Source organism: Patella vulgata, chromosome 6 (assembly GCF_932274485.2).
Source record: "Patella vulgata chromosome 6, xgPatVulg1.2, whole genome shotgun sequence".
Lineage (NCBI taxonomy): Eukaryota > Metazoa > Mollusca > Gastropoda > Patellidae > Patella > Patella vulgata.
In genome coordinates this window covers 47,374,921-47,391,946 of record NC_065884.2, presented here as the reverse complement: position 1 = coordinate 47,391,946, position 17,026 = coordinate 47,374,921, and the positions used below count along the sequence as shown (strand labels likewise).

General features: G+C 33.5%; 2 protein-coding genes across 2 annotated transcripts; one reads left to right on the top strand and one right to left on the bottom strand.

The window, feature by feature from the left end:
- On the bottom strand, positions 1-10,504 carry LOC126824145 (protein pelota homolog). Its single transcript, XM_050553318.1, has 12 exons — positions 10,290-10,504; positions 8,510-8,602; positions 7,324-7,474; positions 6,232-6,322; positions 5,133-5,296; positions 4,153-4,213; positions 3,930-3,970; positions 3,049-3,169; positions 2,236-2,356; positions 1,773-1,844; positions 1,223-1,329; positions 1-121 (listed from the first exon to the last, which is right to left on the bottom strand). The coding sequence occupies exons 1-12, from the start codon at positions 10,328-10,330 to the stop codon at positions 48-50; spliced, it is 1,137 nt and encodes a 378-aa protein (XP_050409275.1). The 5' UTR covers positions 10,331-10,504; the 3' UTR covers positions 1-47.
- Positions 10,505-10,708: 204 nt separating this feature from the next.
- Positions 10,709-13,357, top strand: LOC126825079 (heterogeneous nuclear ribonucleoprotein D-like). The gene is made up of 2 exons (XM_050554533.1): positions 10,709-11,869; positions 13,184-13,357. Exons 1-2 carry the CDS (start codon positions 10,879-10,881, stop codon positions 13,201-13,203), a joined length of 1,011 nt encoding a protein of 336 aa, XP_050410490.1. The 5' UTR covers positions 10,709-10,878; the 3' UTR covers positions 13,204-13,357.
- Positions 13,358-17,026: the final 3,669 nt, after the last annotated feature.

Here is a 17,026-nt window from a genome sequence, read left to right as displayed (position 1 = left end):
TAAGAAGTAAAAATAATTTAATAGGATAAAACAAAGCATTAACAAAATTAGTCTTCATCTGAGGTATCATCCGACATAGGAAAGCGTAATATTGCAGCTACACCAGTTAGTTGACCTAATTCTGCAAAGAAAAATATATACTTTTTCATTGTGATCTAAGCCAACAATTGTGAATATAGCCCCGAAAGGATTTGAAATAAAATACTGTCATGAAAGTGTATTTTAATGCAATAGGAACAGTATTGTACAGAACTCAAATCAAATTTATAGATGAATTGTATTGATATCATTCAAACACTAATACAGATGAAACACAACAGTGATATAGCATAAGCTGTTGGGCTATTCGAAGACCCTAAAAAGTTAACTTGGAATTGATAGCCTTAATATTACAGATTATTTGTTGCTGACAGTCTTGCTTCGAGAAACTTGGCATACATTATATATATTGGTATATTGCTACAAGTATCCATCAGCATTGGTAGAACACCAACAAATAATTTTTGTTGTCCTCTTAGCCGTAAGCTAAACCTTATTTAGGTCAAAATAAAGTATTGATCCGATGTTGGTAAGACAAGCTCAATTTAATGTTCATTTCCAAGGATTAAGCGGAAGTTGGTTCGTTTACTAATTTTAATTTAATTTTTCACTTATCTTGCTGGACACAAAATCTACAAGACTAAAATTTTAAATGCAGACGGACTCCCAGTTTGCAAACTAAATCAACATATCAAACTTAAACATGCATTATTCAAGAGCTAAATCTGCCTATTGCATTTCCTTCTTTAGGCCTTAAATATTATATAAATTATTGATTAAATATTTATAAACATGACAAGACCATAATCAACTCTCTAGCGCATCATCGGTTGCTCTTGAGTTGCAATAGATTTGCAGTTAATGATTTAAATAAACAAGTGGATAATCAAGACTTTGTTTGCTATCGTAGCAATGACAATCGAGACTTTGCTATACTCCAATCAGCCCTAACTTAGCTCAGAATGAAGTAATTTGACTGAAAATTTCAACATATTCCCTTTTCATTATCTATTTTTAAACTATTATAGTGAGAATAAACTATCAGCTCTTTATCTAAATCTTTAATTAAATGAAAAAGCTTACATCCCTATATGTTTTGTACATGTACTCTTAAGTGTTGAATGATTACAGTCCTTGAGCCTCTTGTTTTAAACATTAAATTTCTGAGAGAGAAATAACTTACGTTCTCCTGAAACATGTAAACTAGAAAATATTTTTACTTCTCCACCATTTTCTTTAACTGAATCAACTAATCTCACATAACGTTGTCTTTTCTGAACATCATTTGACCTGTATGTAAAATAACCAGTTTAAGACAGTTAATACAATTCTACATGTCAAATATTAGTACATACAACTGATCAACTAATATGGTTTAAGAATAATTATTCTTATGTAAATTTAAAATGACAAGACCTCTTTGATAGAGATTAAAATTAAAACTGTCAATTTTATTTGTTGATTTGTTTTGTGGGTTGACAAACAAGAAACTTTTTTTTAATCTGTCGAAACATCAATTTAAATTGAAATAGCACATTAGATAAATTCTTAATTGAATGCTTTATTTTAACCAGAATCAAAGAGGTTTAGTTCCTTTATGGTTTTAAATAATTAAGATCCTCTGATTTTCATTTCGCTTTACCCCTATGGTCATGTTATTCCTGCACATTTTCAAGGTATTCAAGGCAAAAACAATAACACTAAATAATCACAGAAATTATCAATTACAGTACCTGAAGAGTTCATCAGATACTAATAAAACTTCTATAGCATTTAAATTGGCAGCCTTTTCTATTTGTTTAAATCTGAAAGATAATAATGGACAATAATTACACAAACCTTATCAATTAAAGGAAAAAAAAATGACTGTAACATTAAGGCAATCATATTTGTTTATTCTGTCCAACAAGGGATCTAGCTCATAAGGTCTGTCATTTAGACAAGTGACATGGTTCCACTCCCCATCTTGCATGAAAAGGAGTTGGGTCATATGCCTAACTTAGCAAGCAAACTCTATTTCAGAACAGTAGGATGTTAAACCCCATTTCATTTCATTTCCAACAAGGGATCATTTATATATATATGATGATGAGACAAATATATTTTATGCATTATTAGATTTTGTTTCAAACTACATCAACTTCTCATTATTAGACCGTAGTCAATTTACATATTTTGCTATAAAATGATACCTACCCATAAAACGCTCTATCTGGATCATTTTGTAACATTTGGTAAAAATCATCTAATGCTCTTACTTCACCTGCAGCTTTGGTGTCTGCTAGTTTAGATGTAACTACTGGGTCTGCTAATATTTCTGAAAATAGACGAAACAAATAATAACATTCAAAAGCCAAGGTTACTGGTTTGATCATTATTAGTCATTATTTTCATAAACACTGAACCAACTGATTTGATGTTATTTCTCGCAATGTCTGTGTAGCTTGCCTTGTGCAAAGGTTTGTTTGAGTGTATTACAGTCCTCCTGCACTTACTATTATTCATAAGTACAACAGAAATTATGTCAGATATGTGAACTCAAATGAGGAATGGTATGAGGTGTTCTAGAAAAAGTATGCATACAGGGTGTAAGGCCACCATAATCATCAGCCCATAATCATCATCTGAGAATATGGAATCCAAATACGTATTGATGGAATCAAATCTGTAAAATTGAACTTTAACAATTCTGGATGTCAGAATCTTCATGGATTTTAAGTGAATAAAGGGCCATCATTTGGTAAAAATAACACAATCCCACATTATGCAAACTTTAACCTAACCTATTTTAAAGTAAAAAGGGGTATTAATTCAGTCAAAATTGAACAAAATATCACTAAATCCAGAACTTGATCCATATTTCTGTTAAATGAACAGTGTAGAATATCTCAATGTTTACTTAAAAACCTTCCGAAGAAACAAAAATGACAGACCTACAGATGGACTGATGGAGAGAAAACCAACAGTCCCCTCCAGTTTCACCAGTAGGAGACTAATAAAACTACCTACCTTTTAAAGAATGTTTAAAGCCTGAGGATGAATGAACTAAAATAAACTTTGATTTGTTTTCTGTAAGTATTTTATAATCTTGTTTAATAGCTTGAGCAAATAAATACTCTGCAAACTGATCCTGTAAGAAAAAGATTTCAAACATTAAGACACAAATGGAAAGTGAGAGTCAGTACAAGGCAGGACACTGGACTCTAACCATATTAAAAACAGACATCAGTTTGTGCAAAATTTAGTTTTTCTGTTTTTCTTGAGGTGTTTGTAAACACTTGCACAGTTCAATACAAACATGTGACTTTAGGAGAAAGTATTGGGTTTTCAGAGTTCTACAATATATTCCTATGGTACAGTATTGTATGATCTAAATTTGTCAAATCTTTGGCACATCTGTTGAAAAGAATGGGAATTGGTCAATCACTAGAAATTAATTAATTAGTTAAAGGGCTAAAGCTCTAGTTCAAAATTATCCAGTCTTCAACATTACCAACACAAACAATTGGTTCATTCCAATCAATAGCGATGTTGTTATCTTATTGTGAAAACATGGGCTCCTGAAATCCAATATTTAAAATACTGTGAACCATTTTAAAACAAGTACATGCTGGTAAATACTCTATGCTCTCATTTTGTAATGAGACGCCATGATGATCAAGTCGAAATGTCAGTGCTTAAGTGAAATGTCAAACTGTACTTCTAATGTAGATTGGACGAATGGCATGAGCAACTGGCTTTCAATGACTGCTCACTTATTAGAAATTACAACAAAAGTTTTAAAATTGAATGTAAATCACTTTATATACACTTATTTTGCATTAATATGTGTCTTTTGACCCATATTTGGTTCTATACAATACAGATTTAGCTCCTTTAATAATAATTACCTTGACAAAACCGGGACTGGCAATAAGTACACATTTAACAACTGCAAAAAAAAAAAAAACCCCAATAAATCACATAATGGATTACGGACAAAATATAAAACATCATGTTGTGATCCTGGTTGTATTTATTATAATCGTCACAAATGTTCAGAGTTTAGAAAATCAATAGTACAAACAATGTTTGACGGGTAATGTATAAAAACAATTTGCAATCTTTACTCACCATCAAAATTAACATGTCTTAAAATAGCTTGGAGAATCTGATCATAAAATCTATGTAAACCCTGGAAATAGAAACCAGCAGTTGTCAAGCAAGATATGCTCACATTTTGCAAGAAATGGATAGAGAACAAACTAAAAAATAAAAAAAAGCGATTTTTTGTACAATCAGGGGTCATAATCCAGGAAGTTACAATCCGATCTGCGCAAATATTGAGAGGAACCAAGATCTTTGGGTTATAAACATGCACTTCAAGTTTCATCAAAATCAGATGGAAATTGTGACCTCTAGAGTATCCACAGGCTAAAAACGTGTTTTTTTCAAACAACCAGGGGCCATAATCCATGAAGTTATGCTCCAATACATGTCCATATCAAAAGGAACCTAGATCTTTGGGAGATAGACCTACATTCAAGTTTTGTCAAAATCGGATAAAAATTGTGACCTGCAGAGTGTCCACAAACAAAGTGTGGACGGACGGATGGGGGTGACGGCATAATACGTCCACATGAAAATGTGGGCGTATAAAAATACAAATTAACAACAGAAGAGAAACAAGGACTGTCTCTATAAAACAATACAATTTAAAATATCCAATGTAATAATATATGCAAAGAAAATATTTTAAAACTTATAGTTGGTAAGTGAAAACATCAAATATAAGATTCCTGTTGTTACTTTGTTCATATCTATGTGGGATTTGAAGCATTGAATGGCGAGATTCAGAGATTCATAATCACATGTTGACATGGATTTTTAACTTTTTATCACGGACAAAAAACTATTCAAGGTTTTGCTGTTTACAAGGCTTAATCGGGAATATTGAAACTAAACATGAAACTCTACTGTAGCAAAGTTCATCAACTCAATTTAAAGCATACATTCCCCTCGCCCCCACCATTTACCAAAGAATAATGTTCACATCCAAATGAAAGAATTGTAAAAATCTTTATTTTTTTAAGTGTACAGTAGATTATCATCACCTTTGTATGCTGTTCACATGAACCTCTTCGTTTTCTTGGAATATGTGTTTCCAGTTTGGCACGAACTAAGGTCATACATGATGTAACAAGACATATGTGTGCTAGACCTTCTTGCATGATGACAGCTGCTAAATCAGCATGCTGAGTTGGATCACAGGCATAATCTATAACAGAAGCATATATTTTAAAAATCTAAATAAGTTTCTTCCAGAAGTTTTCTTTATAATATCTATTCTTGTAAAATATGAGAATTTCACCAGGGTAGTGACATCCTATTTATCTCAACTGACTGATCATTTGACAACACTTTGAATGAGGGAGTCGCGGTGGCTCATAACCAGCAGGTCACGGGATCGTTCCTGGTGTTCTCAGGATTTTTGACTTGGTTTCCACTTGTCAGTGGTGTAGGATGGAGGGCCTGACAAGGAACAGTGTCTATCAGTTCACATGATACAAAAAAACTATGGTCCTGTGTACCTGTACATAAAAGAACACATGACAGTTGGAATGCAAAATAAGAGTAGGGCATAGTGTTATCGCCCTGGCAATGGTGTATTACTGGTCTTTATTAGCTTAGACATGTAGAAAAGTAGGATAATAAACCCCATTTCATTTTTCTTTGAATGAAACAGAAGTTTCTTTCAGATTCACATCAGGCTGTATGGTTGTAAGAAACCAGTGCTGGAAATAATAAATTTAGTTTAGATAATAAAATATTAGGTGTACCCGACATCTGTAACTTTGTGTGGACATGTATTCAAAATATGAATCTGTGCCACATAAAATGATTGGAACTAAAGTAACGGGTGGTTTATTTCAAAATTTGTTGACCTTGTTATGGTAAATAATCAAGGGAGCAAAGCAGAAATAATTCATGATTTTAGCTGAAAGCACTGATCATAGCCAACATGTATGAGAACTTGTATATTCAGAGGAGTTAATGTGAAGATGAGTGATCGCATTACTTTTATGATAGGATCTGTATCATGAAATTGACACAATGAAACATAATTATGCAGTGTTTTCTCATTTTTGAGATACCACCAACACTGTTCTGGCTGTTTTAATTTAAATTCATTAGGATACAATTCATACTAACCTAATCTTTCTAAAACAACACTATCCCACAGATGTTTACCCAGTGTAAATTTTCTATTTAATTCCAGATCTAATGTATGGTATGCACCCATCTACAAATATTGTTTTATTTGTCATTATTTCAATATGCAAATGTAAAGAAAATCAAATCATATTTCAAGAAGGCCAATATATGTATATTACTTTAGTATGTTCTAGAAGTAGAACAGTAGATATTAATCAAATATATGTATGATTGATGTATTTAGATTTTCAAAACCTCTTTGAATTTGATTTTTGGTTGGAAAAAAAAGTAGATCTAATTAAAGGTTCAATAATTTTGCAAAGTGGACATCTGATTATATTTAAATATTTGGACCACCAATCTGATTAAAACACAGATCCTATTTCTTTCCGTTTTTTATAGTTCAAAATTTTGTTTTACTTGTCTTTACTACACTAGGATCTGGAAGGGTTGTTATATAACCCGTGTTTTGGTTGATGTAAGGGATTAGCCAATGAAACGGTCTGTTACAGCGAGTTCTTGCGTACGGTGCACTGAACTGTGGGTTTTCCACTAGAAACATCAACGCTGATTGGTTGCGACATCTGACGTGACCTTTCGTTACAACCGGTCAGCTCTTCATGTAGTGTAGGCCATTGCAAGTATTAAAAAAATGAAAAGAAATATAGATCTGTATTTTAATCAGATTGTTGGACCACAGATCCATATTGAAATACAACTCATTTTATCCACTTAATATTTCTGACTGAAATTTTAATCGTATACATGTAAAACTATTTACCATCACTATTTGAAATACGACATCAGATTAACCCAATTCAATGCTTAATTTCAAACAAATCAAAGAGGATGAGCTCATTTTTAAACTTTTTCATGAGTAGGCTACAAAAACAAACAACTTACAAATTTTGTTATAAAACATTAATTCTAAAGACAGTGGTAAAATCTTGTTCACAAATCTAATATTACATAGATATAACAGTATGTATGTATTATCTTTGTTAGTTTTCACATAATACATTGTTGGTTTAAGATATGATAAATCATAAAGTAATGTAACTAAATATTGGTACATATATAATTATTTACCTTAACATATTGGTTTTCAGATGCATTCCTACCCTTGACACGTAATACACATGCTTGACTATCAAAGTCTACTGTTTCAACTTCTATATTCAAAGTAGTTCGGACTTTGTTGGCACTAACACTACCAGTAGATGATTCTAATGTTACTTTTCTGTTGTAAAACAAAGACATAAAAAATTAATTTCATTAGAGAATGATTTCATTCAAAAATCTAGATTAAGAGTCATGTCTTTCTTCTGGTGCTGTAAATAAAACAATATTCCGGATCTTCAGTATTACATTTTAGATCATCCACTGACTTCACCTGTGTTTAAGGTGGAATCTTACATTACATGTACATGCAGTATTGACAGATATCATGCACAAGACAAGGGATAAATACTCATTCTAGAACACTTGATAGTGCGTTTTATTCATTTATTAAGTTCAAATCTGATAACTTTTGTTTATACAAAAGATCAAGCTTAATTCTAAGGCCTTAGTTTAAACATGTATTATGCAAGAGCTATTGCAGGTCTTTCATTAGGCCTGAAATGTTATATTAATGATTAATTAACTTATCCAGAGCATAATCAACTCTCGATGACATCACTAGCCTGCAATATTTAGTGGATTTGAATACATTTTGTGAAGGATAATTTAACGTAAAAATGGATAATTGAGAATTTGTTTATTATCATGCCAACGTTAGTAATGACGATCAAGGCTAGCCTAAAATTGCAGCGCTAATATCTTGGTTCAGAGAGAAACAATTTGACAGACATTTTCGGCATATTCTAGTTTCATTATCTATTTTTTAACTATTACAGCAAAAACTGTCAGCTCTTTATTTAGTCTTACCTAATGCCAACTTTGTGATTTCGTGAGTCATGTTATTATTCTGATAAACTGACACAGATTAGAGAAAATGTTTGATGTGAAATTTAAGGTCTTTCTGATCATTGTTTAATTACTATTTTATTAACATGGTATACTAAGACTACTGCCAGGGAGTTGCAATTGGAACCCCTGCTGATAATTAGATCTCCAGTTGGACCAGGAAGGAGGGGGTCTTTGATGGTAAAATGTTGTTAAAATATTTAACCAGTGGGGTGGATAACAATACAAATGCTTATATTTGATGTCAATGAACTCTAGGTCTATGTGTTAAAGAAATAATTTTAAGACAAAAAAAAAGTGCCAATACCTGATAGTTGTAGATTCTAGATAGTCCCCTACTTGTACCATATTATAAGCATGCCACATGTCTTCTGGCTCTTCTGGTACAAGGACCACAGATCTATAAATAAAATCACAAATTTTATCTCATATTACAAAGCTTTACAAAATGTTCATTTATTTCTCCAGCTAATAATGTCAAAAATATGGAGCTAATGGAAGATCAATGTACATGTAGCCTAGGCTGTGGTATATTTCTCTTTTACTCATATGTTACTACATATTCTATTTGTGTTATGTCTTTGTATTTACTACATCTTGTTTTAACATCTATATATTATTACATTTTTATGTCGTATACTGCCTTTTGCAGTCATTTTGATGCAATAAATCTTATCAAATGGCACTGGGCTATGCATGAGAGAAATGACTTGTCAGATTCATGTAGCTACGGTTTTGTATCGGTCTAAATTAATATTGGGGTACTTTTTGTGGACAGTTAGGCTACTTATTTGTCGACAGAGAGCTCCGATTGTGAAAATACAAAAACTACTAATATGATGATCAGGTGTATTTGCTAAACGGCGTAGTTACAGACCATGACCAAAAATTAATCCTTCGGACGAAGACGTTGATTTACACCAGTCGGTTTCTTTGAAGAATCATATGCTGTTTTTGGAAGCCAATTTACACTGTTAAGAGTGTGAATGATTATTTACAACAGGTAAACTATGTTCAACCTAAACTATGTGCACTAGCTTTTACTGATAATGAATTTTTAAGAACTGTTTTAGGAGTTCCATTTTCATTTACTCTCAATAAGTGTCATAGCATTTAGATGTATTTACATGAAGTTGTATCGTATGAGCCAATTCCTGTTCACATAATTTCAAAATAACAAATTCTCAACTTGAATATAGCTATAAGGGAAATTTATTTGCCTTTCATTCAAGGCAGGGGGTTGTGATCCCTTGTGTGGGTGTATACATGTGGCTTAGAGAAGGGGGTGCCTTCTCAACCTCATGGATTTACTCTAGGTACTCTGGTTTCCTTCCACAGGAAAGAACTCTGCACATGCTCTTACTAAAGTGGATGTTAAACACTAATAGGAAAGATAAGGACTTTATACTTGGCTGGTATATTAGGGATTATGTTAGGTTAACTCCCTGTAATAACACACTATACCACCATTGTTTTATTTATTCCCCAAAAAGCTGAATTTGCTAGACCGAGTTGATATGGAGCTCTACTTATCAGAAATTGGGCTGTAGGCCTAGTATTTGTCAATTCCAGTTTGTAACTGCGCTGTTAAATGAATAAACCTATATAATGGTCATATTTCAGTTCATGTGTATGATCAAAATCTAGCTACAAACTAAGTAAAATTAAACCCAGGATTATGCAATGAACTTAAGTCAGCAGCATTCTTTTCTCCCTTTTTTTCTACAATGCAATGTTAGTCTATATAAGACAGATAGGGCTACAGGATATAATATAATAATAATAATATATATATATTTTAAATTATATTAAAATTTAATTCAAACAATGAATATAATGACTGCCTGCTGATAATGACTTGTTGGCATAATGATAAAATAACTTAGTCAGACTCAGAGTCCCATTATTTCTCATAAATATGTAATTCTTGATTTGATTTACAAAATGTTTTTAAAAAAGTGGTATTTCTGACATGAGTGTCAATAGTTCATTTTTAGTGGCACGATTGTGTCAGGTGGTTATTTCTACAGTTGGCTACACGTCACCTACTCACGCCACTGTCAGAATTTACTATACTAAAATCATACCCTTCGCCATTTCGGTCAATATCCCGTCTGACCAGCTTCATAATTATGACTTCCGCAGGTAATAAGAGCCCATAGTATCAAGATTTTTGGATCAAATTATAAACAATCACACGTGGGACATCTTCGGACTGTTATTGCATTTTATTACGTGCCTATGACGTAATAAAAAATGTTGTATGAAATCAGACTGGTCTGATCTACATCCCTTGTCCAATCAAATCAGTTTCACGAATCTTTCAACAAAAGATAACTCTTAAAATTTAGTCGCGATTAACAGGTCTTTACAAACCCATTGACATTTTCTTTGTTGTAACCTTCATCCGGGTATCTTTCTTTTCCATTTCTTTTTTCGCGGTCGCCATTTTAGCTTTGATTGGATCGACCAGACACTTAGAAATACATTGAAACGTATTGTTAAATAAGAGACTGGATAGTAAAGCGAACACAAATGGCGGACTAGTGAAAAGAGCTCTAGGTTATATAGTCACGTGTTTTACCGGTATTTTAGGGAAAAGACGCATGTTAAAACGACGTATTGTTTGAAAGATTGTTACTATAGTGTGTAGATCATTTTTATTAAGCTTTCAATATGGCAGAAGTTCAGGAAGGTACAGATTATGAGCAATTTGAAGAAGCCAACGCCAACGGTGATTTCCAAGAACAAGCCGCAACCACAGAATCAGAAAGCATGGAAACAAATGAACAAGCGGGCGGCGACGCGACGGTCGCTGATGATGGAACGAATGAAGACGAAAGAAAGCTTTTTGTGGGTGGTCTAAGTTGGGAAACGACGACGAAAGACTTAAAAGAGTATTTTGGAAAATTTGGCGATGTGGTAAATTGCACCTTGAAAACCGATCTCGAAACAAAAAGGTCCAGGGGTTTCGGATTTATAGTTTTTGCCAAAACAGAAACTGTTGATAAAGTATTGGAAGAAAAAGAGCAGCTTAAATTACACGGACGCACAATTGATCCAAAGCGAGCAAATCCGCGAACAGGGGCTAGGAAAATCTTTGTCGGTCGTGTAGACCCAGCCTGTTCAGAAGAAGATATCAAAACATATTTTTCAACATTTGGAAAAGTGGAAAAAATTGATCTGCCATTTGATAAAATTAAAGATCAGAGAAGAGCTTTCTGTTTTGTAGAATTTGAAAGTGAAGAAGGTGTTAAGAAAGTGCTTGATCAACAGAAACATGTTCTAAGTGGCCAAGAGGTTGACATTAAGAAGGCAACACCAACTGGTCAAGGCAGAGGCGGTGGTCGTGGTGGTGCTCGTGGGGGACGTGGTGGTTGGAACCAAGGATGGGGAAACCAAGGTTATGGTAATCAAGGATACAACAATTATGGTTATGGAAATCAAGGATATGGTGGATATGGAGGAGGATATGGTGGATATGGAGGAGCATATGACTACAATCAGGGCTATGGTTATGGCGGATGGGGTGGTTATGATCAGAGTTATGGAAACTATGGTGGATATGGAGGCTATGACTATTCTGGTGGATGGGGAGCATATGGACAACAAGATCAAACACAGCAGCAGAGTTCTTATGGAAAAACTGGTGGCAGTAAACGCGGAGGTGGAAACAGCTACCATCCTTATAGCCATTAACTTTTATTTTATGGGGTGGGGGGGTGGTTAGAGGAAGGTGTTTGGGGGAGGGGGGTACATGTTTGAGAAAGTGAAAGAGACAAGTTATATAGCCCGATTCAATTTCAAGTGATGACACTTTAAATTCATTTTAGTCGATCATACAGTTCATTCCAAATGTATCATTTCATCGCAAATCATGAGGGGTAAATTGGCTTAGCAAAGCCTTTATTAATGTGAATTATAACTTGATGACAAATCCATGCCACTAAAGTGATAATATCTTCCATGTGTGTAAATGATAGAACACAGTATATTCGGATGCTGATCGATTTGTTTGTGTAACACTTTTCTTCAATCATAAAATTTATGTATAAACTGCCAAAAACTGAGTTATTTATATGTTTAAGTGACCAAACAAAAAGATTGTTAAAGATATTAAATTAAATGCATTTGTAACATATGTAACAGGACACTTTGTCTCTATTATAGTGTAAAATAAATGTAACCAGTTCTATTAATTAGCCTATATAATGTATTACATTAAAAATTTATTTTCTTCATGCACAGATATATCACTCTGATAATGTAAAAACTTTTTTTTTTAACTGACAATTAAAGTAAATTGTACACTTATTAAATATTTTAAAATATCCCATTTGAAAATTATTAAATTCTGTAATTTTTAACTGTTTTATTAATTAAATTATTTTGCTATATTTTATAATATGAAAGTAAATTGTAAAGTAATATTTAAAATGCTTTTTTGTCCGGATGAGTAGATGATACTTTGTCATGTTATTCATCAACACATGTAGTTGATAAATATTACTAAAAGACCCAAATTGATCAGCATCCGAATTCAAATTGGTTGAAACCTATTATAATTCAGAAAAAACTTGAGAAATGTGTTCAAATTAATCACTCAAAAAGTTATAGTGGTATTTTACGATATGTCCTGTCCCCAGTTTTATTCAAAACAGTAATTTTATATGGTAAAATTATATAAGGGGCAGTCTCCTCCTCAGTGTAGGTAGCATGTATATTCCTTTTTAATTGGAATAATTCTAGTGGCTTTCTTACTTACACTTAAAGTGCTTATATTAATTGAAGATTAAAGATAAAAGTTTAATTATTGTAGTAACAAACAGATTCTTCTAACTAAGTAAATATATCTTACATTTTAGAGTGCTTTATTAAACAAGATTTGATGTTCATTTTAATGTAAAGCTTTTTGTAATGTTTGATGTTGGGCATGACCACAATATTTTAGTCAATATTTTCTCTTTTCCTTCTTTTCCAGGTGTCATGGAAATTACATAGTTATTGTGGCTTTATAGTCGGGAGTAAGCAACAGACTGCTCACTTGACTTACTGATTGTTAAACTTTGTAACATTTAAAATATATGTCAAAATAATTGTCAACAACTGTTTTATATTTATCAGTGATAAAGCTTAAAAATATAAGTAAAATGAATTCTAATCTTAATCTTATTTTTTCCTTTAAATTAATTCTATAAAGTTTCTCTATATCTAGTAAAGGAACATGGCTTCCTATTCCTCATGTACATCATCACAATAAAGGTTAAAGATGGTAAATTTAATCTAAAGTCAAATCTCAAGCTGTACATATGCTAAGTTTTCTTTAAAGTTAAACTTAACATTGACAATGTACATGTATATAGATCTAAGAGCATTTTTAGCAGAAGACATTATTGTACATCTGGTAATTAGCAGGTTAAAGATGACAATAATTTTTTAATCAAAGGCAACAGTACTTAACATCTAGGTGACTTTTTAGCACTTTATTAACTAAAGCGAGTACGTTGCATTCCCTTTCTGCCATTTTGATTGACTTGCTCACAAGGAGGTGTGGTCTTCATTGTACATATTCATTATACAGACATCAGTATTATGCCAGTGTGCTTCATGTTTCTGTCATGGATTGAAGAGAAGTGTAGAAGAAAATGGTGCTTGGAACTTTTATATATATATATATGCCAATTGGCAGTACATGCAGGCTGGTACTGCTAAATTTAAATGGTGCTCTGACCAGTCTTTCTTAAATATCCCATTTTCAGTGTTGATAATTTCCAGTGATTGAAATAGCATATATTTATTTTCACATAACTGTGGATGCAGTAATGATCACATGATTCAAATGTAAGTACACATGAGAGAATGTACATATGAGTGAAAGATGTCCATGGTATAATAGATGTTGTACATAATATAAATGTCCAGAGATACATACATTTTGCTGAAATTTAATGAGAATATAATATACCATTTAAAATCTTGATTGTATGGTCGCCCGATTTGTCCAGCATCCAAATTTACTGTCTTTTGCACACTTTTGGGAAAGTTTTCCTTGGACATTAACTTGCTTTTTATATGCCCACAATGAAATGTGGTCGTATATTGTTGTCGCCCCCGTCCGTCCGTCGTCCATAATTGCTTGTGGATGCTCTATAGGCTTAAGTTAATATCCGATTGACTTTAAATTGATACACAGTGTTTAAGGTCATGAGACGAAGAATCCTATTGATTTTCAGTGATTTTCGATAATTTTTGCCAGAGTTATGGCCCTTGATCACTTTGAAAAATCTTGTGGACGCTCTAGAGGCTAAAGTTAATATCAGATTGACTTTAAATTTATACACAGTGTTTAAGGTCTTGAGACGAACAAGTATATTGATTTTTGATGAATCTTTATGACTTGAACAGCTAAATCCAGGATGTTAAAAGTTTCGTATACTAAACGTTAGCATGGGGCAGAACTTTATAAAAACCAAACAAATTCTAATGGTTTTTTGATAATTACTTAATGAGTTGTTACTCTTAATGAGTCTTAATCAGATTTTAATGTATTGTAAATGTTTCATTACCGAAAAAAGTAAAAATATGCGACAACTCTTGTTGACTGCCAGGACGATGTGGACGATGTAGCTGCTGTGGGCGTATGTTTCGTTGCCTGGCAACCTATCTTTTCATCCTAGAGGCAATGCAATGTTCAAACCTTTTATAGGTGCTTGATTCTACAAGTTGCTAACCTTCATGTAGCTAGTCCACAGGGTGATATTTTATTTTCCCATTTCTTGGAATAGTCCATTTTTCTCAACAACTAGTTAAAGAGTGAATAAAAGAGTCGATTAGTGCAGGAGTTAATTTGTTTGCGATATCACCCTTGGTAGAAGCTGACGTTACGCCCCACAAAGAAATAAACAAGATTTAATAGTGGATGAACCACTGAAAAATTTGGTATCATTTATGGCAATTGTAGGTACAATGTTCATGGCACATATTAAGATTAAAAACATTTTGCTACAATAAAATCGTTAAGTTTCTGGTGGCTTTATTTGTTTTGAGAGTTAAAAGTTTGCACTTTCAGCTGAAGTTAAGATACCACCCCAACCTCTAAATTATATGTCTGAAGGAAATGGATGAATGTGCTCAGTCTTGTACTATACCTGGGGACATTTTTGGTTGTGACTGAGAGGAAAGTAAAGAGTTGGGGTATTCCCTGTAGGGCTAACAAGGAAAATGCCCCTAATATGCAAATGAAAGAACAGTGGGAATTTGATGGACAAAATTCATTCACCTTGCATTGCATCTATACTAATATTTGTGACTGTCGTTTGTCTGTTTGTTTGTCTGTCTGTTCGGGGTTGGCGGCTACACTAGGTCTGTCCCGAGTATGAAATTTGGGGTATAGGGGTAGCTCGGACCGGGGAGTAACATAGGCCAGGTGGCGTTAGTCTACCACTTCCGGTTTCGGAGTTATGACCCCCGAGCGAAGCTGGGCATTCTGTTAGTAAGTAATATTTACAACATAACTAAATTCATTTCAATAAAATACTACTTTCATGTTGATCTTGATGCAGTAATTTTCATTTTCGTGGTTTATGTGTGCAATGTGAGGAAGAGTAGTTTGGCCTGGGTAGCGATGTTTTCAACTGGCGAGTAAGCTTTTATTACCAGTCCCATAAACTGATGGTTGATTTTTCGTTCTATCCAAATAATTAGACACTTTCATTGGTAGGTGTAAGAATTCTCAAGTGTCTTCTAACCCCATGCTGCCCCTGAATTGAACTGAAACAAGTTTTAATAACATTATTTTAGAGAGAAATGAAATGAAATGGGGTTTTACATCCTACTGTCCTGCTCCAAACTGAGCTAATGAAGACAGGCATATGCCATACAGTGTGCTAGAAGGGAAATTTTGCCCGGACAGCGGCACTGCGGCCTACTCTTACATCAAATTCCAACTGTCAAGGGATCTTTTACGTGCATGCCAATGTGTACGTGGGGCCTCGGTTTCTTGTACCATCCGAATGACTAAGACAGCTGTTCTTGTCAGACCCTCTGTCTTGCATCACTGACTAGGGGGAACCACGCCGAAAATTCTGGATGAATTTTATCGGCCAATACAGGGATCGAACACACGACCTCTGAGCTAGCGAGCCAGCGTCTTACACTCAACACAAACCAGGTCTTTTCGGTACTAATGTGGTTCCATTTATTTTTTTAGCAATATTCGCTTGTGCATAGGGGCCTTTAGCAGTGGGAAAAAACCCACAAGGTTAAGCAGGCAACCCTATTCCTGTCACATAAAACAGTGGGATCAAAACCATTCCACTTGACCCGGTGACAGACCTTATGATCTAAAATGCATGTGTGAGATCTTTTTCTTTTTTTTTTAACATTAGGTGGGTTGAACAATTGGACCAATCTTAGTGAAATCTTGTTTGATATTGTGTCTTGAGCTAGTGTACCTATTGTGGAGTTCATGCTCACAGCAATATAAATGAATCTTTATTAGTGACTAGCCCACTTGCATATTTATAATGGTGTCGACTTGGAATTTCCATTAATTACTTCTATACCTTAAGACCTTGTTTCACATTTGTAGAAATTTATATGCATTATTCAAATTAGTGAAATGAAGCATTCTATTAAATTTTAATGAGTTCTGTTAATTGCTTCTGGGGTTACAGCCCTTGTTAACTTTGTAAAAACTTGTGAATGCACTTTGACAAAGTCATCATCTGATCTATTTGTTCATTGTTTTGATAATTGCACTGAATAACATTTGCATAAATTTCTGATAGATGTTGGTTGGCCTTCTTTATCAGAGAAAGTCTGT